The sequence below is a fragment of the Rhinolophus sinicus genome, chromosome 14, assembly GCF_057876585.1.
Source record: "Rhinolophus sinicus isolate RSI-liver-muscle chromosome 14, RSI-T2T, whole genome shotgun sequence".
Lineage (NCBI taxonomy): Eukaryota > Metazoa > Chordata > Mammalia > Chiroptera > Rhinolophidae > Rhinolophus > Rhinolophus sinicus.
Window position 1 is genome coordinate 141,466,422 of NC_142514.1, and position 25,956 is coordinate 141,492,377.

The window sequence follows — 25,956 nt, forward strand, 5'->3', positions numbered from 1 at the left end:
GTAGTCCTGAGTTAGGGATGTGATTCAGAGTGATTGGTTGGAGAGTGGGAAGGCTCATCAGACGCATCTAGCTCCTGGAGTTCAGGGAACAAACAGCAGTGCTGGTGCCAGCTTTGACCCTGGCTGATGGGGATTTCCGTTCATCTGTCTCAGCTGCGCGAGTTTGCTAGTCACCTGCAGCAGCTCCAGGGCGCCCTGAACGAGCTGACAGAGGAGCACAGCAAGTCCACTCGGGAGTGGGTGGAGAAGCAGGCCCACCTGGAGAAGGAGCTCAGCACAGCCCTGCAGGACAAGGTAACCCTCTGCTTGGGGAGTCCAGGCCACCATCTTGACGTGTTCAAAGCTGACTTCTGTTTGCCACTCTTCTTTGGGGCCTTTGGGAAGTCGTTTGACTTCTCTTCAGGGTTTAATAGTGTGCTGTCATGGAAAGATTGTGGGCTTAAGTCCAGCACACCTTTGAAGCCTGTTTACTATTTACAAGGTGTGGATCTTGGACAAGTTACTTGATCTGTTTCTCTCTAAGCATGCTTTCCTGAAAACGGGAAAAAGAATGAGTAGCTGCCTCATCAGCCATTGTAAGATGATAATATGTAGAAAGCACTTAACACATTATGGGGTGCAAAGTAAGCGCTCAGTGAATTAGGTGCTATTATTATCGATGCTGTTATTAGGAACTCAGTTCTGCCACTTACTAACTTTGAAGCCGTGGGGCAAGGAACTTAACACCTGACCTTCGGCTTCTTGCACTGTACGAGGGGGATAGCAATAGCAACCTCACCAATCTGTTACATGGATTAGAAATGAGAAATTCAGTGCCTGCCCCATTGTAGGTGTTCAGTGAACAATGTGGGGGAAGGGCAGTGCTGTGTCTGCTGCTCCTGCTGCCCAGAGAGGCAGGGGCTGGTTTTAAGCTGGGTGGGTGTTTGGATAATCTGGAAGCCAGGACTTTTCTGGGAAAGGGTATATACAGTAAGGAAATTTGAAGTAAACTCCTCAGCCTTGGAGAAGAAATTAGCAGGTCACAAGACTGAATTCAACCCTGGACTAGGGCTAGAAAGTCAGGTCCCTCATGGTCCCGGGTCCATGGTTTCTGAGACTTGTTTCTGGGTCAGGGCAAAAGGAGATCTTGGTAACAAGGTGATAGGGTCCCATGATTTGCTGGTGTTCACAAGTGCTTGTGGGGTCATCTGATGCCTGTTCCAGCTCTGTTCACATGGGGCTCTTGTTTACTCCCAGAAATGCCTTGAAGAGAAGAATGAAATCCTGCAGGGAAAACTTTCACAGCTGGAAGAGCATTTGGCCCGGCTGCGGGAGAGCCCACCCCAGAAGGGCGAGGTGCTGGGTGACGTCCTGCAGGTAGGAAGCCAGGAGCAGCCGAGGGACCTGCGTGCAGGGGCTGGTGTGGGCCCACGTGCAGCACGTTCAGGTTCCTGGCAATCCTCAGTTCCCAGAGGGGCCGTAGTGACTGAAGAGTCATGCTGATCCCATTTGTTTCTTTATCTCACCAGCTGGAAACCCTGAAGCAAGAGGCAGCCACTCTTGCTGCAGACAACACCCAGCTCCAAGCCAGGATGGAGGCGTTGGAGGCTGAGCGGAACCAGCGGGAAGCCAAGCTGCTTGCTGAGCGAGGCCACTTTGAAGAAGAAAAGCAGCAGCTGGCTGACCTGATTGCCAAGTTGCAGAGCTCGCTGTCCAACGTTAGCCAGGCCAAGGAAGAGCTGGAGCAGGCTTCCCAGGAGCAAGCGGCCCAGTTGTCTGCCCAGGTGGCCACGCTGACCTCTGAAGTCACCACCCTCAATGCCACTCTCCAGCAGCAGGATCAAGAACTGGATGGCCTGAAGCAGCAGGCCAAAACGGAGCAGGCCCAGCTAGCACAGCTCCTCCAGCAGCAGGAACAGGCGTCTCAGGACCTCCGCCACCAGGTGGAGCAGCTGAGCAGCAGCCTGAAGCAGAAGGAGCAGCAGTTGGAAGAGGCCATCAAGGAGCAGGAAGCTACTAGGCGAGACCACGCCCAGCAACTGGCCACTGCTTCTGAGGAGCGGGAGGCCTCCTTAAAGGAGAGAGATTCGGTCCTCCAGCAGCTGGAGGCATTGGAGAAAGAGAAGGCTACCAAGCTAGAGGTCCTGCAGCAGCAGCTTCAGGCTGCTAATGAAGCCCGAGATAGTGCCCAGGCCTCAGTGACACAGGCCCAGCGGGAGAAGGCAGAGCTGAGCCAAAAGGTGGAGGAACTCCATGCCTGCGTTGAGGCAGCCCGCCGGGAGCAGTGTGAGAGCCAGGCGCAGGTGGCAGAGCTAAAGACTCAGCTGAGGTCTGAGCAGCAAAAAGCAACCGAGAGAGAAAGGGTGGCCCAGGAAAAGGGCCAGCTCCAGGAGCAGGTCCGGGCCCTGGAAGAATCCTTGAAGGTGACCAAGGGCAGCGTCGAGGAGGAGAAGCGCAGGGCTGCCGGCGCGCTGGAAGAGCAGCAATGTTGTATCTCCAAGCTCGAGGCAGAGACCCGGAGCCTGATGGAGCAGCATAAGCAGGATCGGAAGGAGCTGGAGGAAGAGAAGGCTGGGCGCAAGGGGCTGGAGGCCCGAGTCCAGCAGCTCGGGGAGGCCCATCAGGCTGAGATGGAAGCCCTGCGGCGGGAGCTGGCAGAGGCCATCGCCTCCCGGCGTGAGGCTGAGAGTGAGTGTGGGCAGCTTGCCAAGGAGGTGGCCACCTGGCGTGAGCGATACGAAGATAGCCAGCAAGAAGAGGCCCAATATGGTGCCATGTTCCAGGAACAGCTGATGACCCTGAAGGAGGAATGTGAGAAGGCCCGTCAGGAGCTGCAGGAGGCAAAGGAGAAAGTGGCAGGGATAGAGGCCCACAGTGAGCTCCAGATAGGCCGGCAGCAGAGTGAGCTGGCCCAGCTCCATGCCAGCCTGGCCAGAGCCCACCAGCAGGTCCAGGAGAAGGAGGTCAGGGCCCAGAAGCTTGCAGATGACCTCTCCACTCTGCAGGAGAAGATGGCTGCCACCAGCAAGGAGGTGGCCCGCCTGGAGGCCTTGGTGCGCAAGGCAGGTGAGCAGCAGGAAACCACCTCCCGGGAGCTACTCAAGGAGCCCCCGAGGGCAGGAGACAGAGAGTCCGAGTGGCTGGAAGAGCAGCAGGGACGTCAGTTCTGCAGCACGCAGGCTGCACTGCAGGCCATGGAGCGTGAGGCAGAGCAAATGGGCAGTGAGCTGGAGCGGCTGCGGGCCGCGCTGATGGAGAGCCAGGGACAGCAGCAGGAGGAGCGTGGGCAGCAGGAGCGGGAGGTGGCACGGCTGACCCAGGAGCGGGGCCGAGCCCAAGCCGACCTTGCGCTGGAGAAGGCCTCCAAGGCAGAGCTTGAGATGCGGCTGCAGAATGCCCTCAATGAGCAGCGTGTGGAGTTTGCTGCCGTGCAAGAGGCACTGGCCCATGCCCTGATGGAAAAGGAAGGGAAGGACCAGGAGCTGGCCAAGCTTCGTGAGCAGGAGGCAGCCCAGAAAACAGAGCTGGGGGAGCTTCAGCAAACCGTGGAACAACTGAAGAAACAGCTGGCCAAGAAAGAGGAGGAACGCCAGAAGTCCCTAGGGACGGCCAGTGGAGAGGATGCTTCCGGGTCAGGAGCTCCATCTGAGTCCACTGGAAAGACTGAGCGGAGAGGCTCTGAGCTGGAGGCTCTGCGGGCACAGGTGAGCGAGCTGGAGCAGCAGTGCCGTGAGCATCAGGAGAAGGCCTCCAGCCTGGAGCGCAGCCGGGAAGCTGAGCGCGCCTCCCAGACGGAGCGGGCCGCTGCTCTGGAGACTTTGCGGGGCCAGTTAGAGGAGAAGACCCAGGAGCTGGGGCGCAGTCAGGACACCTTAGCCTCAGTGCAAAGGGAGCTGGCCACCCTCCATGCCAAGGCCCAAGACCATAGCAAGGCTGAGGATGAGTGGAAGGCCCAGGTGGCCCGGGGCCAGCAGGAGGCTGAGAGAAAAAACAGTCTCATCAGCAGCTTGGAGGAAGAAGTGTCCATCCTGAACCGCCAGGTCCTGGAGAAGGAGGGTGAGAGCAAGGAGTTGAAGCGGCTGGTTATAGCTGAGTCGGAGAAGAGCCAAAAACTGGAGGAGAGGCTGCGCCTGCTCCAGGCAGAGACAGCCAACAACAGCGCCAGAGCTGCCGAACGAAGCTCTGCTCTGCGGCAGGAGGTCCAGACTCTCCGGGAGGAGGCGGAAAAGCAGCGGGTAGCTTCAGAGAGCCTGCGGCAGGAGCTGGCCTCGCAGGCAGAGCGAGCGGAGGAGCTGGGCCAAGAATTAAAGGCATGGCAGGAGAAGTTCTTCCAGAAGGAGCAAGCCCTCTCTGCCCTGCAGCTCGAACACACCAGCACCCAAGCCCTGGTGAGTGAGCTGCTGCCCGCTAAACACCTGTGCCAGCAGCTGCAGGCCGAGCAGGCGGCTGCTGAGAAGCACCATCGTGAGGAACTGGAGCAAAGCAAGCAGGCAGCGGGTGGGCTGCGGGCAGAGCTGATGCGGGCCCAGAGGGAGCTTGGGGAGCTTATGCCCCTACGGCAGAAGGTGGCAGAGCTAGAGCGAGCAGCCCAGCAGCTGCGGGCAGAGAAGGCCAGCTACGCAGAGCAGCTGAGCATGCTGAAGAAGGCTCACGGCCTGTTGGCAGAGGAGAACCGGGGGCTGGGCGAGAGGGCCAACCTCGGCCGGCAGTTTCTGGAAGTCGAGCTGGACCAGGCCCGGGAGAAATATGACCAGGAGCTGGCAACTGTGCGTGCTGACGCTGAGGCCCGTCTGACTGAGGTGCGGCGGGAATCACAGAGCACTGCCCGGGAGCTGGAGGTGATGACTGCCAAGTATGAGGGTGCCAAGGTGAAAGTTCTAGAGGAGAGACAGCGGTTCCAGGAAGAGAGGCAGAAACTCACTGCCCAGGTAGGGTGCCCAGCTCAACCATCCCTGCAAAGGTTGGACCCGAGAGAGAAGGGACTGTTCCCTTTGTATTCCAGGGCCTCTGGCTCCCACATTATGACAGTGTCTTGTCTCTCTCACTCCCTGGGTGGCAGAGGAAGAGAGGTGGCTGGTAGAATTCAAGTTTGTTGCCCCCTATTGTCCTAAAGAAAATATCAGTAGCCTCCCCTTCCCTGAAGGCTTCGTTCCTGGAGAGTCCAACCATGAGGGCCGTCAGCCCGTTGTGGAGGCACATTGTGAGATGCGCCTGCAGTGGACGTCCCAAGAGGCATGGGGACCTAGGATGAGCCCAATGGGCATTTTAAAAATTACTAGAAGTCTAGTTCCTTGGGGGGCGGGAGTATCAGAGGCTCAGTGAGGTCAGCCTGGCAGCAGAACCTGTGCCCGTGCGGCCTCCATCTCATTCTCTCTCCATTGCTCCTCCCCTATGCACAGGTGGAACAGCTAGAGGTATTTCAGAGAGAGCAAACTAAGCAGGTAATGCCTGGGGTCCTTGCTAAATGCTGGCTGCTTAAGCGGTGACCAGTCTCGGTGCATGACCCCGGCTGCAGCTTGCCTCCGCCAGCTCCTGTTGTGAACTGTTTGTGCAGGGGGCAGGGTCAAGCGGTGGAACCCAGGCGCAGGCTGCCCCGGAGTGCGGTGTGCTGGGCCCCCTCAGGCCTCATCCCACACGTCCCAGGTCGGCCTCTCCACCCTTCTGCACTTTCTCTCATCTGCCTGGCAGGGACAAGGGTGGGGCAGGCTTCATCTGTCCCTTAGCTGAACCAGTGACACAGTCCTTGGGGTTTCCAGACCTCCACATCTTGTTCCGAGTTTGGGTCCTCAGCAAAGAGCACTAGCAGGATGACATGGGCCGTATTTTACGCAGCCCCTTCTTTCCTGCAGAGGCCATAAAGTGATAAGCAAAGCCGTCCTCACAGGTCAGGGAGGGCTGTGAGCTCGGGGTGCTGGGCCTTCACCCCGAGTGTGGAACACAGACGTCTGGGAGCAGGAGGCCCAGGTCTAGAGGAACAGGGGGGCCTCCTGCAGACAGGAGCGGCTTGGGCTGCTGCCGCGCTCTCATCTCTCTGTGCGGCCCTAGACGACAAGGCTCTCGGGCCGGGATTTAGCGAGAGCACCCTTCCTCTGCCAGCCCTTACCTGTCACCTCACCTTCCTTTCCCATCACCTTCTCTGAGGAGCCCAGAATGATGGGGACTGTCAAGACGAATACAAACAGTTAGCAATGGAGCCCTTGCCTCTCGCCTTTGCTGAACATGCTTGAGCTCCTGGAATGCCTGGAGGAGCAAGGCACGCTTGTGGCTGTGATGCCCCCCCCCCCCCACTCCCCTCGCCTTCCTCTGTGGAAGGGGCTGGATGTGGACGTGTCCTGCCCTGCTCTGTCTCCCAGCAGTCTGACTCCCCGTGCTAACCACACTGCCAGCGCCAGCCCTAACAGTCTGTGGGTCCTGGGACGAGGTCTGATCACCGGTGGGCTTTTGCTTGGGGAGTTTCTGGGAGGGGAGGAGGAGGAGGCATTGGGATTGAATGAGGACGTCTGCTCGAGTCCAGGCGAGGCCCCTGCTCCCGTCTCCAACCCAGGGAGGTTGGGGCGGGGAATGGTGGCAGCAGTAGGTGATGGGGTGGTGGCAGCCCCCCAGTCAGTTCTCGAATGTGGCAGCTGCAGGCCTCTGTCACTGGGGTGGAGATGAGCATGGGTGTGTTGGGTGCCTCACTCAGGTACTGCCAACCAAACTGGGAAGCAAATTTCCCTAATTGGAGGCCAGAGAAAGGACCCATTTCTTTTTCTAGGAATACTGGGGACGGGTCTGGGGAAACCCCTTAATCTGCCTGGACATCCAGGGGAAGGTCTCCTGAGTCATGTCTTCTTTTCCGTCCCCTCCCCCAGGTAGAAGAACTGAGTAAGAAGCTAGCTGACCATGACCAAGCCAGCAAGGTGCAGCAGCAGAAGCTGAAGGTGGGATGGATCGATGGGGGAGGGGCTGCTGTGGGTGTGGGGAGCGGAGGGGCACCCTGGGGGCCTGTGGCTCAGGAGCCCGGTGCACGTGCCTCTGGGAGCTCTGAAGGGAAGACTGGAGTGGCTTCCATCCCTCAGACCTTTGCTGTCCATTATAGTAGCTTCTAGCCATGTGTGGTTATTGAAATCTAAATTACAGTGCACTTCAGAATTCAGTGCCTCAGTCACACTCGCCACCTGCCCCCGCCCAGTAACTGTGAGGCTGGCAGCTCCCATATTGGACAGGCAGATGCAGGATTTTGCCATCACTGCAGAAAGTTCTGTTGGATGGTGCTGGTCTAGACAGTTTAGCCTTAAGGAGAGTGTCAATGACATGCAATATTATAATGCAACTTAATATTCTTAATGCTTTTAACAGTGTCACCTTTGGTTTAATACTTGCTTTTTTGCAGTCTGGGCTTCCCAGGTTTTAGTCAGGGGCAAAGGAATTGGGCAGCAGTGGCCCTAGGACTTGCTAAAGCCCCGTTGGGTGACAGGAGCTGGGAGCTGAGCCTCGTTTCCCCAGCTCCTTTCCTTTCCATGCATTCCAGACCGGGTCACTCGTGATTATGTGATAAGCACATGCTTGTTAAACTCCTTTTGGGGGCCTTCCTGGCACTGGGAGATGTAGGAAAGGGGGAGCCAGACGATCCTGTCCAGTATCTACTACAGACTAAGCACTTGCTGGCATTGCAAGTGGACTGAGTCAGACACAGGCCCTGTTCCCAAGGTGCCGGGTCTGGAGAAGAGGCAGTGTCGGCGTCATGAACCCACACGGGCTTTGGGGCTGAGGTGGACCAAGGTTCAGATCTTCCACTGTTGACTTAAGACCCTGGTCAATCTGCTGAACTCTCTGAGCCCGATTTCTTCATCTCTGCAATGGAAATAGTTACTTCCCAGAGTGGCTGTTGGGAGAAATTAGTTCACATGTCCTGAGAGCTCCATCCTCGGCAGCAGGCGTTGCTTCCCTCCCTGGGGAGACTGACTGTCCTCACGGAAAGAGAACGAGACAGTTTGTGCCTGGTCTCAAAGAAGGCCCAGCGAGGGCTGCTGGGACTCTGCCAGAAATGGCACGAGCTGGCCGGGGAAGGCGCCTGCAGACGGGGTGCCTTGGCAGGGATTTCAGTAGGCTGGAGTGGTTGGGGGTCGGGGGGGCAGGTAAAATGATTTTCCTGTTTCCTGAGAGAATATGCAGGACTTGGAAAACACCATGAAGCCCAGGAAGCTAGGGCAAGCCAGTGCATTTGGGTGGGGCAGCCGGACCAGCCGCCCCCTCAGCCTCCCTCATGCTTTCCAGGCACAGGGAGGTGAGAGCCAGCAAGAGGCCCAACGCCTCCAGGCCCAGGTGAATGAGCTGCAGGCCCAGTTGCGCCAGAAGGAGCAGGCGGCTGAGCACTATAAGCTGCAGGTGAGGGGCCCAGCCCTGGCCCACTCTGCCCTCCTCCTTGCCCTCGCCCACTGCCACCCACCCGTCTGCCCACAGGTGGAGAAAGCCAAGACTCATTACGATGCCAAGAAGCAGCAGAATCAGGAGCTGCAGGAGCAGCTGCGGGGCCTGGAGCAGCTGCAGAAGGAGAACAGGGAGCTGAGGGCCGAGGCCGAGCGGCTGGGCCGCGAGCTGCAGCAGGCCGGGCTGAAGACCAAGGAGACGGAACACACCTGCCGCCACCTCACTGCCCAGGTGCGCAGCCTGGAGGCACAGGTGAGTCTGTGGCTGCACAGAGTCCCTCACCCGTCATGATGGACCCTGCCCTTGGCTTCTCTTCACTGTCTGGCCCTCTGCTCCCCAGGTTGCACACGCCGACCAGCAGCTTCGAGACCTGGGCAAGTTCCAAGTGGCGACGGATGCCTTAAAGAGTCGGGAGCCCCAGGCTAAGCCGCAGCTCGACTTGAGTATTGACAGCCTGGATCTGAGCTGTGAGGAGGGGACCCCACTCACTGTCACCAGGTCAGGAGGCACCCTTCTTCCTGACCTGGTGTCCACTGAGAGCCTGCTGGTTTTCAGGCTGTGTCCTGGGCACTGGGGTTGAGATAAATCAGATGTGGCCCCTTTGTCTCTGGAAGCTTATTCTCAGAGGAAAGAAAATATTCCAGGTGTTACTCCAGATGTGTCTGTATAGGGTATCGTGGGTCAAAAGAAACAAGTGGTCAGGAAAGGCTTCATGGGGCGTCCCTTCTGTTCTGAGTCTTGGAAGAAGCCGTAGGTGTGTGTGCCCAGTGACAGAGGACAGCAGAGCAAAGGCCGGGAAAGAGCCTGGCTGGGCTGCAAAGTGAGGTTGGCAGGGCTGCCTGGATTCCCCGGTGAAGAAGGCTGGCATTTCCCCTTGATCTTAAAGGCATTAAGGACATGGGAAGGGTTTGAAATGGAGTCCACGATCAGATTTAATGCATCTTAGAAAGCTTATCCTCATATCCAGTGTAGAAGCTGAGACTGGAAACATTTACTAAACAAACTGTGCCAGACAGTTATAAACACTTGAAAAATATTAAATGAATTAACAGATGAAACGGGCTTAGCGGGTCACTTGCCCAGGGTCCCACAATGGCAGAGCTTGGGTCCTTGCTTGTCACTGCTCTGGTGCCCCTGATGCCATTGTCCGTCTAGGTGAGAGGACATGAGGCAGACAAACCAGGAAGGACGAGTGGAGTGGGGTGTGGTTAGGAGACTTGCCGAGTGGGTTTGGCAGGAGAGGGAAGGTGCTCCATTGGCTCAGATAGGAGCTGCAGGAGGCGGAACAGCCAGCTCCGCTTAATTTGGGACATGTTCATGGTGGAGTAGCTGCAAGTGTGCAGGGCGATGTCTGTGGCAGTGGATACATGGGTCTGGGCTAGGCACAGAGAGGTCTGGGAGTTGCCAGTATTGGAGTTCAGAGGGAGCAGATGGGCTCACCAGGGACGGAGAGGACTGGAGGCAGGGCCCAGGTCAAGGGCTCTCCTTGGCACCTCTGAAAAGGCAGAGAATGGAGTGTTCGACCTGGTCTATGTGTAGTAAATGTAGGAATTGGTCACTGGAGCAAAGGGACAAAGTACCTTCTAGCCCTAAGAATGGTACCTCAGCAGGTTTCTTTTCTATAGTAAGCTGCCTTGTACCCAGCCCGATGGCACCAGCATTCCTGGAGAGCCAGCCTCGCCCATCTCCCAGCGCCTGCCCCCCAAGGTAGAATCCCTGGAGAGTCTCTACTTCACCCCCATCCCAGCTCGGGGGCAGGCCCCCCTGGAGAGCAGCCTGGACTCCCTGGGGGACGTCTTCCTGGACTCAGGCCGGAAGACCCGTTCTGCACATCGGCGTACTACGCAAATCATCAACATCACCATGACCAAGGTCAGGCTGCAGGCCCGTAACGCTCACGTCCTCTCAGGGCCGTCCTTCCACTGGGGCCTCGAAACAGCCTCCAGGAGCAGGCAGGGCTGGCCGGTCCGTATCTCACAGATGAGAAGGCTGAGGTTCTGAGAAGGATCTTAGGCCTTTTGTAGAAAGGGGCAGGGCTGGCATTGGATGCCCGTGCACTGACTGTAAGCTGGCGTCCTCTCCGTGTGTAGCACTGACCCTGTGCGGCCCAGTCTGTTTCCCAGCACACTCCCCGGGAAGCTGAGAGGCACCGTGGCCACCCAGGGGGCTGCCTGCCAGCTCTGGCCCTCTTTCCCATCACCAAGGTTAGGGAGGGGAGAGGTGCCTTTGGTGCAGCGGGGGTACCTCTGTGCGGGGTGCCCTCTGCTACCAAGCTCGGGGAAGTTCTAAGATGATCAGGGCCCTGGCAAGTGTGGGCTGAGGGACATGGGGCTGTAGGATGAGCCAGACAAGCTCAAGAGACATGGGTTCAGCCCCAGCTCTCCCACTTCCTAGTTGTGTGACCTTTGGACCCTTTGGTCACTTCCTTTCTTTGCACCTCACTTCTAGAATGGTTGATAACACTGCCTCCCCTCCCTCAAATCATTGTCAACAGACTCAGTGGGAAAATGGGTAACGTCTTGGTAACATAAGCTCAGCACCTTGTGTGGGATTCTGGCAACAAGGTCCATTTCTTGCCGATGTCCAGCTAGGGGCCCTACAAAGCAGCCGGAACACGTGTAGCCATGCCCTGGGATCTGCGGGTTTCAGGAAGGGGAATGGTGGCTGCTCCACCCAGCACATTCCTCCTCTTTTCCAGAAGCCAGACGTGGAGGAGCCAGACAGCGCCAACTCGTCCTTCTACAGCACACAGTCTGCCCTCGCGTCCCAGGCGGGCCCCACAGCCACCTCCTCGACCCACTCTCTCGCCCGCCTGGGCTCTCCCGACGATGGCAACTCAGCTCTGCTCAGCCTGCCTGGCTACCGGCCCACCACTCGCAGCTCTGCTCGCCGTTCCCAGGCCAGGGTGTCCAGCGGGGCCCCTGCAGGTGAGGGGACTGTCCTAACCCTAACACCACCTAAAGGTTACACTAGAAGCAGATCCCAGCGCAGGGAAAGGACGAGCTTTTATAAACCCCAAGCAAGTTCCTGGTAGCTTTGCCTGTCCAGCAAGGGCTGTGCCGGGCAGTCAGGCTATTAGTCTCCGCAGGGTGAACTGGAAATGCTCACACAAGGGGCCTGGGAATCCAGCACGACAGTGACACTCAGAGGCTGGCGGGGGTCCTCTGTGTTCCTCAGGGGGTGAGGGGCTGCCAGAGGGCCAGGCCAGCCAGTGTTCTGTCCTGATTCTTAGAGGCTCTTGCTCTCAGGGTCCTGGCTACCAGTTCCTGGCCCCTTGGTGTCACAGCCACTGCCTGTGACCTCTTGGCCTCCCCAGGGAGAGTGCAGTGAGCCAGCTGCCATGGTAGAAATGGTCTGTGAGCCCCTCCTGTTTCTGCAGCTCTGAGCAGAGCAGGACCCCGGGCTACTAGGCTTGGAGCCCGTGGGGTAGGTGAACAGGAGTGGTGGCAGCAACAGCTGGCGAGATGGCAGGGCCAGTGGGCGACCTGCAGCCTCCCCCCATTCCTTCTGTTCAGCCCCACTTGATCCAACTCCTGTCCCCGTCTCTCCCCCAGGAAGGAACAGCTTCTACATGGGCACTTGCCAGGATGAGCCTGAGCAACTGGACGACTGGAACCGCATTGCAGAGTTGCAGCAGCGGAATCGAGTCTGCCCCCCGCACCTGAAGACCTGCTATCCCCTGGAGTCCAGGGTGAGCTCTGGGGTTATAGGACCTGCCCACAGTGGCTCACCTGTTCTTCCCTTGGCATTCCATCCCAGTGCCACCTGCTGACCCAGCCCAAGTACTGGTGCCCTGGGTCTCTGCTTCCAGTGGAACAGTTGGCAGGGAGGGAGAGCAGGGGCGAAGTCACTGGGTGGACAGGAGCTCGGAGACATCTGCTTGGGCCTGCTCTTCTGTGGCCGTCTTGCAGGTGCAGGGAGCGGGGGAGGCCTGTGACAGGAGGGCTCGAGCCTGTGGCAGTCCTGCTCCATCTCCAAACAGCTTGGGTCCACTGACCACTTCTTCTACCCACGCAGCCTTCCTTGAGCCTGGCTACCATCACAGATGAGGAGATGAAAACTGGTGACCCCAAAGAGACCCTGCGCAGAGCCAGCATGCAGCCAACCCAGATAGCTGAGGGTGCTGGCATCACCACCCGGCAGCGCAAACGTGTCTCCTTAGAGCCCCACCAGGGCCCTGGCACCCCTGAGGTGGGTGACACTGGCTCCTGTTTTGTTCTGTCTAGCGGACTGCCCACGTCAGGCCCAGCTCACCCAAGTTTCAAGTTTGAAGAGTGGATTAAAGGGGAGGCGACTGGCTCTGGAGGGGTTGGGGGTGGTGCTGCTGGTTGGATAAGTTGACTTGCAAGGGCTACTGAGCTCTCGAGACCCTCGGCTTTGGATGTGAAGTCTTCTTGCCGCTATTGACCTAATTGGCCTCTTCCCCATAGTCTAAGAAGCCTACCAGCTGTTTCCCACGCCCCATGACACCCCGGGATCGACATGAGGGGCGCAGACAGAGCACCACGGAGGCCCAGAAGAAAGCAGCTCCAGCTGTTGGTAAACAGGTTAGTCGGGGGCAGAAGGGGGGGCACCAGAGCCGCAGGGTGGCCTGGGAGGGCAGCGGTGGAGTGCCCAGTCTGACGGCCCCTCCCCACAGGCTGACCGCCGCCAGTCCATGGCCTTCAGCATCCTCAACACGCCCAAGAAGCTTGGGAATAGCCTTCTGCGGAGGGGGGCCGCAAAGAAAGCCCTGCCCAAGGGCTCCCCCAACACCCGCAGTGGAATGCGCCGCTCTCCTCGCATCGCCACCACCACAGCCAGCGCTGCCACTGCTGCTGCCATCGCTGCGGCCACTGCCACCCCTCGGGCCAAGGGCAAGGTGGAAGCACTGAGAGGGAAGGGGGCAGGTGGGAGCATGGGCACCCCCAGACCCGTGTGAGGCAGGCTCCAGGGCAGGGCTGAGCTAGGTGCTAGACGGTGGGGCTAAGAGCAGGTGTCCCCGTACGGAGGAGACACACAACTCCATTCCTACTGACAGCACCCCAGCTGCTTACACACAGCCAGCAGCTGGTAACCTGAAGGTAGATGTGTCTAAGGCCACACCCTCAGGGGACCTAATTGGGGTGTGCAATGGCAGGAAGAGGTCTTCCCGAGCCAGCTGGTGCAGGCTGGCATCACAGGTCCCATCCAGCCAAGTGACTGTCTCTCTCTCTTTCAGGCGAAGCACTAAAGGGCCAGTACCGGTGAGTGGCCCCACCTGTGTCCCCAATGCTGACCTTGCCTGGTCCTTCTCCTGTCCCTCTCAGTGCCTTCCTTCAGCTCCCAGGCCAACAGTGGCCAAACCCCTAGAGACAGTGATGCCTGCCCACACCTTGGCCTGGTATCTGGACCTTCACCAGGGGAAGAGAAGTTCCTGAGTTGGCCTGGAGCCTGGGCAGTCTGGCTCCTCTCTACCTTGCCTCCTGATGTTTTCACAGAGCAGTCACTTGTCTATCACAAGCAGATTTGAGGCTGGCTTTGGGTGGCTGGGTCCTGGGCCCAGCCAGTTCTCTCAGCCTCTGGATCTAGAAGGGACCATTGAAGGAGCAGGCCCTGGTTCCTGCTGCTCCTGGTGGCTGGGCCTAGCAGGGGCCCTAGCTCTTCAAGTCCAGGCCTGGGCGTTGACCTAGTGGGAGTACCCCCACCCCCACCCCGTGCTCCCATCCGCCCACGGGCACAGTTGCCCAGAGGATGCTTTTCCAGGACAGACGGCCCGAGTGAGGGCAGCCTTTCAGCGGCAGCTCATCCCCCACGTTCCCCAGACTTGTGCTGGGGTGGGATTTGGAGTTCTGGGAAGGTTTTTAAGGGCCAGGGTCTTTTCTAAATGTTATTACTTGTAAATAAAGTCTATTTTTCTCCCTTGACTACTGAGCTACCTTCATCTATGTGTGAAAAGGGAACTCAGGGCTCTTTAGAGCATACCTTTGTTCCTGCCTAGATCTCCTACCTTCTTTCAAGTCCCTTCTCCTGGCCTTTCTGTGGCCATAGGATCTTCTCACATTCCATTTCTGGCCTCTGCTCAAGGAGCATTATGGGCTGTCCCATTTTTGAGGGCCTGTGTCCTCCGAATCTAGTTTTGCTATAGCTTCTGAGTGGCAGTCCCTCCTGGACCAGGCCAAGTTCTGTGAACCGAAGGATGGCCTAAATGAGGTATCAGCATGCCTCCATTGAAAAATCACTATGAATGCCCATTGTGGGCCCTTCTGATCCACAGAGCTGTGACTCAGAAGCAGCCTCTGCCCCCATCCCTTCCCATTGAGGAAAACAAACCCACGCTATAGCTTAGAGAGACATTGCCGGTTCACTTCCAGACGACTGCAATGAGCCGTGAAGTTTTTGGTTTCCCAGTGCGCATAAAAGTTGTTTATACAGTACTGTAGTATATTAAGTGTACGATAGCATTATGTCTAAAACAACGTACATACCTTCATGAAAAAATAATATTACTGAAAAATGCCAACCATCATCTGAGCCTTTACCAAGTCGTAATCGTTTTGCTGGCGGAGGGTCTTGCCTTGATGTTGGTGGCTGCTGACTGATCAGGGTGGTGGTTGCTGAAGGTTGGGGTGGCTGTGACAGTTTCCTAAAATGAAGTTGGCCACATTGATTCTCCTCTCACAAATGATCTCTCTACAGCACGCAATGATGTCTGACAGCATTTTACCCACAGTAGAACTTCTTTAAAATTGGAGTCAATCCTCTCAAACCCTGTCGCTGCTTTATGAACTAAGTTTATGTAATATCCTAAAGCTCTTGTTATTTCAACAATCTTCACAGCATCCACCAGGAGTAGATTCCATCTCAAGAAACCACTTTGCTCATCTATAAGAAGCAAGTCCTCATCCATTAAAGTTTCATGAGATTCAGCAATTCAGTCACATCTTCAGGCTCCACTTCTAATTCTAGTTCTAGTCCTATTGCCACCACATCTGCGGTTACTTCCTCTACTGAAGTCTTGAACCCCTCTAAGTCATCCATGAGGGTTGGAAACCTTCCAAACCCGTTAGTGGTGATATTTTGACCTCTTTCCATGAATCACGAATGTTCTTAATGGCACCTCCTTTCCAGAGGGTTTTAATTTACTTTGCCAGAGCCATCAGAGGAATCACTCTATGGCAGCTATAAAATGTGTTTCTTAACCAGTAAGACTTGAAAGTTGAAATTACTCCTGATCCAAGGGTTGCAAAATGGATATAGTGTTAGCAGGCATGAAAACAATCTTGTACATCTTCATTAGAGCTTTTCGGTGACCAGGTACTTGTCAATAAGCAATAATATTTTGAATCTTTTTCCCCCTGAGCAATAGTTCCCAACAATGGCCTAAAAATACTCAGTGAATCATGTTGTAAACAGATGTGCTGGCATCCAGCTTTTGTTCCATTTATAGAGCATAGGCAGAGTAGATTTAGCATACTTCTTAAGGGCCCTAGGATTTTCAGAATGATAACACTAGGCCCTAAGAAGACAGCCAGCCTGTCCTGTGAAGCATTAAAGCCACTGACGTCTCTATGAGAATCCTGGACAGCACCTCCCAATAGAAGGCTATTTCATCTACATTGAAAATCTGTTGTTTACTGTAGCCACCTTCGTTAATTATCTTAGTTCTTCTGGAGAACTTGCTGCAGCTTGTTCCCCAGCACTTGCTGCTTCACACCTTGCATTTTTATGTTTTTCTTTAAATCTCAAGAACCAACCTCTGCTAGCTTCACACTTTTCTTCTCTGCAGCTTCCTCACCTCTCAGCCTTCATAGAACTGAAGCGAGTTACGGCCTTGCTCTGGATCAGGCTTTGGCTTAAGGGAATGTGATGGCTGGTTTTGTCTTCTATCCAGACCACTGAAATTTCTTCCATGTCAGCAATAAGGCTGTTTCGTTTTCTTGTCATTTGTGTGTTCACTGGGGTAGCACTTTTAATTTCTTTTTCCTTTGCATTCACTACTCGACTGTTTTGGCGCTCGAGGCGTACCTTGCGGCCTATCTTGGCTTTGGACACGCCTTCCTCACGAAGCAGAATCATTTCTAGCTTTTGATTTAAAGTGAGAGACACTTTAAAGTGAAAGTCCTTTCACTAGAACACTTAGAGGCCACTGTAGGGTTATTAATTGGCCTAGTTTCAATATTGTCGAATAGAGAGGAGAGGGAGAGAAATGGAGACTGGTTGGTCCATGGAGCAGTCAGAACACACATTTATCGATTAAGTTCACCATCTTATATGGGCACGGTTCATGGCACCCCAAAACAATTACAATAGTAACATCAAAGATCACAGATCACCGTAACAAATACAATAATGAGGAAAGTTTGAAATATTACGAGAATTACCAAAATGTGACAAAGAGACATGAAGTAAGCAAATGCTGTTGGGAAATGGCACTGATGGACTAACTTGATGCAGGGTTGCCCCCACCTACAGTTTGTGAAAAAAGAAAGGACTATCTGTGAAGTGCAGTAAAACACGGTATGCCTCGTACAAACAACATTAGGTGGGAGGCAGAATGTGGCCTGAGCTGAAAGCCAAGACTGAAATGAAGAGGTGGCGTTCCTCCAGGCGTCAGAATTCTCCCGTCAGGATGGGGAGGCAGAGGGGACCCTCTGGAGGGCTCCCTGAGTAGGGGATATGGCTGTCCTCAGCCCAGCCTGGGGAAAGTGAAGGCAGACACGGCCCAGGGCCAAAGGGGGAGGGACATCTCGTCAGTTCCCCTAGGCCATGCCACCGCTGCCTGAGCCCTGAGCTCTGTTTAGTTTCCACTCAGGCTTGGGGACTTGGAGGAATGGTGCTCATTAGCTGGAGGCTGCCCTGGGAGGAGCCTACCCTTTCCTCCCCACATTGCAGCAGAGCTCCTCCGGTCCCTAGAAACCTTCCCTTGGGTTCGTCACAGCTGGGCTAGGACAACGTGATGCAAGACAGTGTACTCAGGATCCGCAAAAACACAGGAGAAGTTGGTGCTGCGCAGGGCAGGGCTCAGCTCCTCCAGCACCAAGGCTCTCCACAGCTGGGTGCTGGCGCCCCTGCGCTCCCGCCTGCAGCAGAGAAGGAAAGGCCATGAGACCCCCGCAGTAGGAGGCCACCCCTGCCGCCTCACCACCTCGCCCCTCACCTGGTGCTGCCCTCCCGCAGCCGGCCTGGGAGGTGCTCGATGAAGGAACCATTGCCCAGCCAGTAGAGGATGCTGAAGTGGGGGAAGCGGCTGCAGGCGGTACAGGACAAGGTCAGCGTTCCATCTAGGGACACATGCAGCCGTCAGCCCTTCTGTAGAGCAGACCCTTCCCACTGCCATTCTGAGGCACCCTGCCCAGCTCCTTAGTGCCTGTGACCCAGGAGCCGGGAGTGCTGCTGGGCTCTCCACCCAGGTGGGAAAGTCTTAAAGGGGAAGTACGGCTGTCTACCAGGGAGGCCCATGCTGAGCAAGAGGAATTTGGGGAGAGATCCTTGGTTCAGGTGACGACTCCTGAGCTTGTTTCTTCAGGATGACCTGATCTGGTGCCCAGCTTTGGTGACTCTACGAGTCCCAGCCAAGGAGGCAGCACCAGCAGGCCACTGCCCCCCAGGGGGGCCACTGGGACGAGGGGCTGGGCCATAGGGCACACTGCAGCCAAGGCTCTGGGCATCCTCTGGCCATTCCTCATGTCTGAATTCTCTCCATCCCATTTGATAGGGAGCGTCTTGGGAGCTGGGCCTGCACCCACACTCATGATGCTGGGTGCTCAGCCATGGTGCCCTGGTCGGTGGTGAGCTACATGGCAGAAGGGGGGGGGGGGGCGCACGTATGTTCAGGAGTCAACCCTACCCTTGGACCCTATGTGCCCACGCCCTCCTTCCGACACTGTGCCCTCCTGGGCTCCCATCAGAATTGCTCCTTACTTAATCGGATTTTCACTTCTGGCCAGGTCACCTCCAATGCTGGGCACTGCTTAACTGTTGGGAGCGTCGGGGGCCGGGAGGAGTAGAGATCCTTTGTAGTCCCAGCCGAGGCAGTGGCAACTGTGGTGACCTGAGGTGTAGGTACGGCTCTGGCCAAATGGAAGACGAAGTGGGCACACAGGAACAGGACCCACAAAGGCCTGGGGTCTGAGGAAGGACAGTCACAGAGATCAGCGGCTGTTGGTCGGCTTGGGAACGCTCAGCACCCGGCCTGGGTATTGGCTAGAGAGGGCATTGCTACCCGGGCATAGCTCTGGCCCAGAAACTCCTGGGCTCTGCTCAGGGAATCAGAAGACCAGATAGACCCTTAGCCCCCGCCTCTTGGCCCTTTTTGAATGGAGCACAAGGAGACTTCGGAATGAGCCAGAAGCACAGCACCTGTAGGGAGGCTGAAAGCAACACCATACAGTGGGGTGGAATCTTCTGGGGGCTAAGGCGCAGGGCATCCACACCGCTCCATTCTGTTCAGACCCCACCCCCCCTTCTCCCCCCTCCCCCTGCCTTGCACAGTCCCAGGTCCCACCTGGTGTCCAGTTCTGTCTCATGGTCATGATGTCTGTGTCAGGAGCTGGCGTGCGTGGCTCTATATATGCGACAACTTCCTCTTTGGGGAGGCGGAGGAGGAGAACAGTGAGTAAACTACTTCACTCTCATAGGCCACATGCCCCTTCCCATAGACTTCACAACCTCTCCCCTAGGTCTGAACAGTCAGTGGACTGCGAGGCATTGCTCTTTGTTCTGTTGCTCCTGCCCATCTGTCCCAATTGAAAACTCCTAGTTTAAAAAAAAAAACACAGAAAAAACAAAACCCCTCAAAACTCATCCAGCAGCGAATAAAGCTCTTCAGCACTTAGAAAAAAAGCTGCAGGATCATTTATGGGCAGTCTTTTCCCACCCTGAGCTCTTATTACCAACAATATGCCAGTTATTAGTCCAACCTAACCCTTTCATTGTAGGAATGGAGAAACTGAGGCCCAAAGAGGGGCCAGGGACTTGCCTAGTCACAAAGGGAGACAAAGCTCTTCACTGCCATAACCGGTCTGGGAAGGGCAGGGTAGAGTGAGTCCTGGGAAAGCACGGTCCCCTCACCCTATTTCACTCTCACTTTTATTCTAACCAAGGAATCCAAAGCAAGACGCTAGGCCACTAACATAGGCACACACGTTATAGCCGTCTGGGCACAGTTCTCAAGGTTCCTGAACACTGTGTGGCTCTTCTTGAGCCAAAGTTTACAGTGGCCAGGAAGCATCCTGCTATATCCCACACGCCCCTCCTCACAGCAGGTATCAGATTGTGGTCTTTAATCTACCCTTCTCCTCACCTTTCCAGGGTGTTGTGAATGAACGAGTCTCTCCCAGATCAATTCTTCCATCCCAGCAAAGGGTCAGGACTTCAGTGCCCACCTCTGCTCTTCGGAGCCTGGCCTTTGCTTCTATACGGGCAGGTCTGCTTGCTCTTCCACAACCACACTGACATCCCAGGGGACAACTGTCCCAGGCACTGTGGACCTCAAGTTGTTGGATCACGTTGACCATTTCATGTTCAATGTTACACCAGCCCATTCACATCCTAGTCTTTCTGGGCCCCCAAAACCAAGCCAACCCCTATCCATCACCACCACGAGCCCTTCTCACTACTCTCATCCCAGGCCCTGGGCCACAGCTACACGTCTAGCTTCACCAGGAAGTCCAAATTCCCCCTACCTGGATCCCAAGAAGCCTGAAGAGCCCTGGTTTTCAGAATCCCTTCTCGGAGCTCCACGGCTCAGTTCAGCTGTGTCTGGCCCCATATGAGCCACACTACAGGAACTGCGCTGAGAGTACTTTCTGGCATTGTCTGCAGGAAACTCTCAGAGCCAACCTTGGAACACGAGCTGGAACGCTGGTCCTAAAAGGAGGTGTGGGCACTTCCCAGGGAAGAGAGGGAGTAACCCAGCACTGGCTCCAGCAACGGAGCTATATAAAAACAGCAGTCGGGTCGCTGATGGGACAAGTGGAGCTAGGGGTGTGGCAAGGCCAGGACCATGGTGCAGCAAGTGAGGCACCTGGGACGCAAAACTGAAGGAGGCCTCAATGCCAGGGTCATGGAAGCAGAAAGAGCAGGACGGGGATCCAATGCATGCGTTTATCACGTGTGAAGGACAAGCCCTGATGTCTGAAGTTTGTGGTTTTGTGATTAGGAAGAGGAGAGAGCTGGGAAGGCCAGGGCGTGCAACGGGGTTTACAGGATGTGTCAGAACCCACGTGCTGCAATCCCGAGGTGTGTGTGTGTGTGTAAAAACCAGACTCATATTCCTCATTTAGTCACAAGAGACAAAATCACATCTTTTCCAGGGCTCTACTTGACATTTTCCGCCCCTACCTCCTGAGCTCCTAGGCTGCAGGACACAGGGAAACTTCCTTAGTCATTCCTGCAGTTAGGTCAGGAGGCAAGGCCGTCTGGAGCCCTGAGAGATACAGTCCTTTGGGGGCCGTGGGGGATGGGAGGGAGAGGAGACAGGATTCTACCTGAGTGTCACAAAGAGCAAAGTTGGGCCACTGGGAGGTCATAGGACTCAGGATTGGTGAAATATGACAAGAGAGCCTTGGACAGCCTGGTCTCAGCTTGTCACATGAGCCTAGTGTGGGGGTTGGGGGGACAAAAATGAAAAGATGATCCCTGGAACCTTCAACTAGTCCCCATTCCACTCTGAGGATGGGCCTGAGCAGTGTGGGACCATGGGAAGCCACGGCTGGGTAAGAGTCAAAGCTGAAAATGGCCCATGAGAAGGGGTGGGGCAGGACACTGGCCTCAGGCGGTGAGGACAGTCCCCCAGGGATGCCCCAGGGCCCCATCTGCCAGGTCAGGAGCCCAGCATTCCACCATCTCTAGGGATGCTGAGCAGGGCCAATCACCCAGGGCCCCAGCTCTCAAATGGGAGTGGCAAAAGTTAGCCATGGCAGGCACCTCCAGGGACCCAGGGAAGGAGGTGGGAAGAAGAAAAGCAAGATGATGTTCAGCTTTCCAACCCAGCTCATGGAGCTTTATTCAGAACGGAGTGACAAGGTCCAGCTTGGTTCTTGCTGCCCTTGAAGGGGCAGGCCCAGCTGGGCCATATTCCCTAGGAGCCCAGTGCAGAAAGGCCATGTTTGCCCTCCTACTTCCTTCAAAACTCCTAGGACCAGGGCTGAGGCCTCCCTCCCCTGGGCCTCCCCCTCCCCCACCCGCCAGGCCCAGGCAGGATCCACGAACCCACGAGGCTTACTGACGTATGGACATTCCCTGGGCTGGGAATCCCATGCCAGCTTCAGGGAAACACCGATAATGGAGCAGTCTCCCATCTGTCGCAGGGACTGCGCCGATACACACAGATTCACGTATACAGCTTCACTGGGGCTTTCAGGGAAGGAAGTGACGGGGCCTTTGGCACGTCACCACTTCCGGGCTCACAGGGCCCTAATCACTGCTGCTGGCAGCGTTCCTGGGGCCAGTCACCCAGGCTCCTGCTGCTTCTGGCTGCCCCCAAACAAATCCTCAGTGCGATCTGAGGTCCCAAGGCTTCCCTTGCTGGAAAAGCCACAGGGTTCCACTTCCCTGAACCAGCCCACGGCTCCTGGATAGGGGAAGACAGAGTCAGACAAAATATCCCGTGTCCCAGACGGGAGGCAGGACACCACTCACTCCTCAGTGCCCATCTGTGGTGCCAGTCGAGTGCTTCAGCTCGTCCACACTGAGTGCACCAGGCATGCGCCCCACAGAGGGAGGAAACAGGAGGGCGTGGGGCTGAGGCCCCCAGCCAGGGGTGAGAAGGCTCCTTTAAACCAAAAAAGGTTGTGGCTCTGCTCCTGCCCTGCTCAAGCAGGGAGGGCGAAGCCTGGAGGAGTTGGGGCAATTCCTATGCTCCACAATAAAAAAGGTTTTTAAATATATTCATCAAAATAGTTTTCTTTTAAAAAGCCCCCACTGCTGACAGCCCCACTGGCTAGCTCGCCATCATATCCCTCCCCACCCGGACACAGCCGGAGGGGTCCTGAGTGGCCCAAGTGCCCCTTTGAGTCTTTCCCACCCAGGAGGTCTTGAAGGGCAGGAAGGAGAGTGCCCTGAGGTCCAAGGTGGGTGGATGCTCTTCTGCCCAACTACTCCAGGCCCAGGATGTAGTTGATGCCTTGTACCAGGCCAATGATGACAGGCTGCCAGGCTACCAAGTATCGAAGCCAGTCCAGCAGTTGCCCGTACATGACGTGAGGCCTCTCCCAGCTGGCAGTATGTTAACGAAAAGAGGCTGTGTTAGAGCTGCGAAGGCTGGTCCAGGGGATAGGCCACAAGGTTTGCCCACGTCCTCCCAAGAACTGCCCACGCTTTCCAGCTACTCCACAGAATCAGCCTACAAGGAAAGGCAGTTGCTTTCTAGAAAGCCTCATCCAGTCTTCCCATGTTGGAATAAAGGGCTAAAGAGAATGGGGGAATGAAAACAGAGGGGACCAGTGAAGAAGACAGGGGTAGAGGGGTAAAACTAAGTTCTCCATGAATAGCATGCGCAGAGGGCCTCCCATGTACCTCCTTCTCTAAGACGGGGCTCCAGTGTGGGAGAGAACAACCGGAGACTGCCGTAAACATATCTGTGACAATGGCTATAGGGAAGCTGGGAGTGAAATAAGGTAACCCCAAAGGTTCTTGTAATGTCCAGTATGAAAGGTTTTCAGGTCAAGGAAGAGGTTGAGGCTAGGGACAGAGGCAGAAGGGAACAAGAGGCTAGTCACAGGATAACCCCTGGCAGAGGCGCTAATGAATCCCGAGCTGGGGCACTAAGCACCAGGCCCTACGGCGACCAAGCGGCTCCGGAGATGAGTTCCTTTCCTTTCGCTTTACAGCTACGTGCTGGGCAAGACATCTGGAGAAGGAGCCTGGGATTCCAGCTCTGGGGAAAGCACAGCTTGAACCTCCTGAGACTGAGGGGGAACCTCTCCAAAGGCAGCAGAAAAAGCAGCCTGGCCCAGTCCCTGAGAACTAACAGAAGCCCGAAGCATCAGCGTGACCACTGAGTTACTTAACTGTTCCTAAACTCGTCCCTGGAAGAACAAGCAAGAAATCTTAAAAGGGTTAATCTCCAGGGGACAGGGAACCCTGGCACAGAGAGAAAGCTGGGAGGAGGAAGGAGGATGCTATAAAATGAGGATAATACTACCCACGTCATAAAGCTGCGAGAGAATCAAATGAGATTAATATGAATAAAGCACTTAACACAGTGCCAAGAACACAGTAAGCAAGCAGGAAGTGGTAGCTGCTACAACCGTGTTTCCCTGAAAATAAGATCAGATCTTATATTAATTTTTGCTCCATTAGGGCTTATTTTCAGGGGATGTCTTATTTTTTTCATGTACAACAATCTACATTTATTCAGATACAGTCATGTCATCTTCTTCTAAAACATCGTCATAATGTACTAAATGCATCCGTCTGGCTGACAATCTTAACTGGGGCTTATTTTTGGAGAAGGTATTATTTTCGGGGAAACACAATACTACCAATTTACACTTAAGAGATCTATTAGGTTGGTGCAAAAGTAATTGCGATTTTTGCAATTGTTTCTAACCTTCTAAACCGCAGTTACTTTTGCACCAACCTAGCAGAACTATGATGAGAAGCTGAGCTGCTAGTCCTGCCCCATGTTCCATCCCCGACTTTCCTGGACCTGAGGCCACATAGAATGGTGAGCATGTACCAGGCTGGGGTCAGGAGGGAGGGCCCAGGAGGACCTAAATGCAGGTTCACAATGGCAGTGCTTTCTTCCCTGCCCACTCCCAACAAGAACCCAAAGGATACGGGTTGCTGAACATCCTCTTGAGGTCTACCTTCTCTTTGCAGTAGGGACACGTCTGCTTCTTTCCCACAATGCACCAGCCGCGGATGCAGAACTCGTGGAATCTGAGAGCCACTGGTCAAGGGAAATGGTGGGCAGCCAGGGTGGCACGCCAGCTCTGTGCCAGTCTTCAAGATGCCCATGCACTAGCTCTGGAGAAAGGCTCAAAGCCTGGCTTCACCTCTTATCAGCTGCATAATCTTGGGCAAGTCCCTTCTCTCTGAACCAGTTTCCTCAGTTGTGAAGTGAGACTAATGAGCTCTACCTTACAGGGCTATTATGGGGACAAATGGGGATAATATAATATATGACACAGAATGGAAGCTAAGTACATATCACAAGTGCTATTCACGGGGATTTGCTTCTGAAACTGAGGGGCCCGGTTAGAGGATGCTCTTCCCCTGTCCCCCATCTAATCTTGGGGGGCTAGTGCAGGCTCCTTTCTGATCCAGCCAGGCTATAAACACTGTTTATACAGGAGTGTCTCCCATCTGTGGGAAAGACTGGACGAGGCTGTGGTTTCCGCTCCGGAGTGTTGGCTTCTCTAACAGGAACTATCACCCAAATGTCTACCCTCTTGTTATTCTCCCACAGAGGTCAGGACAGCATGTTCCTCCCCTCCCTGACTGGAGTGCGCATGTGACCCGGAAGCTCCAGGCAGGATACACGTGATTGCAGGACAGCCTGTAAGTGTTCTCGATGATGCCCTCTTCACTGACATCCACAAAGATCTGCTGCCCGCACACGGCACACACGCTGTCCGACAGGTGCTTGGTAGGCATGCCCGACTCGCTGTAGAACTGGGAGAGAAGAGCACAAGGAAGAGACAGCAAAGACATGAGAATCAGCCCAAGTGGGAAGCTACTACAGACGCCTTAGGTCTTCTGGAGAGAAGGCAAAGTGGCAGGGGTAGGACAGAGGTAGAGAACATCTTTATATGCCAAACTGACTGCATCCCTGCTGGGCAAATGGGGAGAAAGGGACGGACCAGAGATGGGTTGGGAAGTCAGATCAATAAGACCTGAAAACGGCAGGGTCAGCGTCAGGGACAAGGAGAATGAGAGCGAAAAGGACTCAAGGCTGGTGGCCAAGAGCATGTCAGGTAAGACACTCTGTGGCCAGACTATGGTTTCATAAGACACAGAAACATCTCTTATCTAAGATGCAAAAGGGAAATTTCTGGTGCAATGTTGTTTTGGTGACAAGGGCATTCTCAGACACTTGTGGCAGCAGCAAGAGGTTTAATCCTTTTGGGCAGCATGTGGCGTGGTATCTCAAACGCTCACACCCTTTAAATTCACTTCAAGGAATTTAAAGAAATAAGTACAAATGTCAAAAAAGCTTCATGCATACAGATATTCATTTAAGTGTTATTTATAATTCAAGAAGCAAAGAGCTTGGCAATTCTTCTAAAAGTTAAACACGGAATCACTACATGACACAGCAATTCCATTCTTAGGTATATACCCCCCCAAAAGAAAATGGGCTAAACACACACTCATACACCAATGCTCATAGCAGCGTTATTCATAACAGCCAAAAGGTGGAAATAACCCAAGTGTCCATCAACAGATGGATGGATGAACAAAATGTGGAGTATTCACAGAATGGAATATTATTCAGTCATTAAAATATGAAGTTCTAATACATACAACAACATGCATTGAAAACATTATGAAAGCGAAAGAAGCAGACACTAAAGGACAAATGTTGTATTATCCCATTTATATAAAATATCTAGAACAGGCAAATTGATAGAGAGAGAAAGTAGATTAGAGGCAGCCACG

The 25,956-nt window shown here is 55.0% G+C and overlaps 3 protein-coding genes across 16 annotated transcripts in view; 1 reads left to right on the forward strand and 2 right to left on the reverse strand.

Annotated features, from left to right (window-relative positions):
- Window positions 1-14,273, forward strand: part of NUMA1 (nuclear mitotic apparatus protein 1) — a 68,447-nt gene extending 54,174 nt beyond the window's left edge. For 9 of the 10 annotated variants that reach the window (XM_019744301.3, XM_019744307.3, XM_019744302.3 and 6 more), the window contains 15 exons: window positions 154-294; window positions 1,237-1,356; window positions 1,509-4,907; window positions 5,379-5,420; window positions 6,831-6,899; window positions 8,236-8,346; window positions 8,422-8,640; window positions 8,729-8,886; window positions 10,014-10,260; window positions 11,087-11,315; window positions 11,943-12,079; window positions 12,406-12,579; window positions 12,819-12,935; window positions 13,028-13,249; window positions 13,589-14,273. In XM_019744301.3, the coding sequence (XP_019599860.3) occupies window positions 154-294; window positions 1,237-1,356; window positions 1,509-4,907; window positions 5,379-5,420; window positions 6,831-6,899; window positions 8,236-8,346; window positions 8,422-8,640; window positions 8,729-8,886; window positions 10,014-10,260; window positions 11,087-11,315; window positions 11,943-12,079; window positions 12,406-12,579; window positions 12,819-12,935; window positions 13,028-13,249; window positions 13,589-13,600 (5,397 nt within the window). In that variant the 3' untranslated portion in view covers window positions 13,601-14,273. The remainder of the gene's footprint in view (window positions 1-153; window positions 295-1,236; window positions 1,357-1,508; window positions 4,908-5,378; window positions 5,421-6,830; window positions 6,900-8,235; window positions 8,347-8,421; window positions 8,641-8,728; window positions 8,887-10,013; window positions 10,261-11,086; window positions 11,316-11,942; window positions 12,080-12,405; window positions 12,580-12,818; window positions 12,936-13,027; window positions 13,250-13,588) is intronic. The other variant, XM_019744309.3, reaches the window with a different exon arrangement.
- A 2,303-nt stretch (window positions 14,274-16,576) lies between these two features.
- IL18BP (interleukin 18 binding protein) lies at window positions 16,577-21,179 on the reverse strand. 5 transcript variants are annotated; one of them, XM_074335838.2, is made up of 6 exons: window positions 20,034-21,179; window positions 19,652-19,830; window positions 18,854-18,934; window positions 18,271-18,477; window positions 17,507-17,596; window positions 16,577-17,429 (listed from the first exon to the last, which is right to left on the reverse strand). In XM_074335838.2, exons 1-6 carry the CDS (start codon window positions 20,117-20,119, stop codon window positions 17,371-17,373), a joined length of 702 nt encoding a protein of 233 aa, XP_074191939.1. In that variant the 5' UTR covers window positions 20,120-21,179; the 3' UTR covers window positions 16,577-17,370. The 5 variants fall into 5 exon arrangements, with proteins under 5 accessions (XP_074191939.1, XP_074191938.1, XP_074191941.1 ...); XM_074335837.2 differs by having other exon boundaries at window positions 17,507-17,630; XM_074335840.2 differs by having other exon boundaries at window positions 17,507-17,630; window positions 19,652-19,838; window positions 20,034-20,133.
- A 145-nt stretch (window positions 21,180-21,324) lies between these two features.
- Window positions 21,325-25,956, reverse strand: part of RNF121 (ring finger protein 121) — a 74,239-nt gene continuing 69,607 nt past the window's right edge. The window contains exons 7-9 of the mRNA XM_019744313.3: window positions 24,836-24,969; window positions 24,133-24,234; window positions 21,325-22,566 (exon numbers count right to left, since the gene is read on the reverse strand). Coding sequence (XP_019599872.2) covers window positions 22,446-22,566; window positions 24,133-24,234; window positions 24,836-24,969 — 357 coding nt within the window. The 3' untranslated portion in view covers window positions 21,325-22,445. The remainder of the gene's footprint in view (window positions 22,567-24,132; window positions 24,235-24,835; window positions 24,970-25,956) is intronic.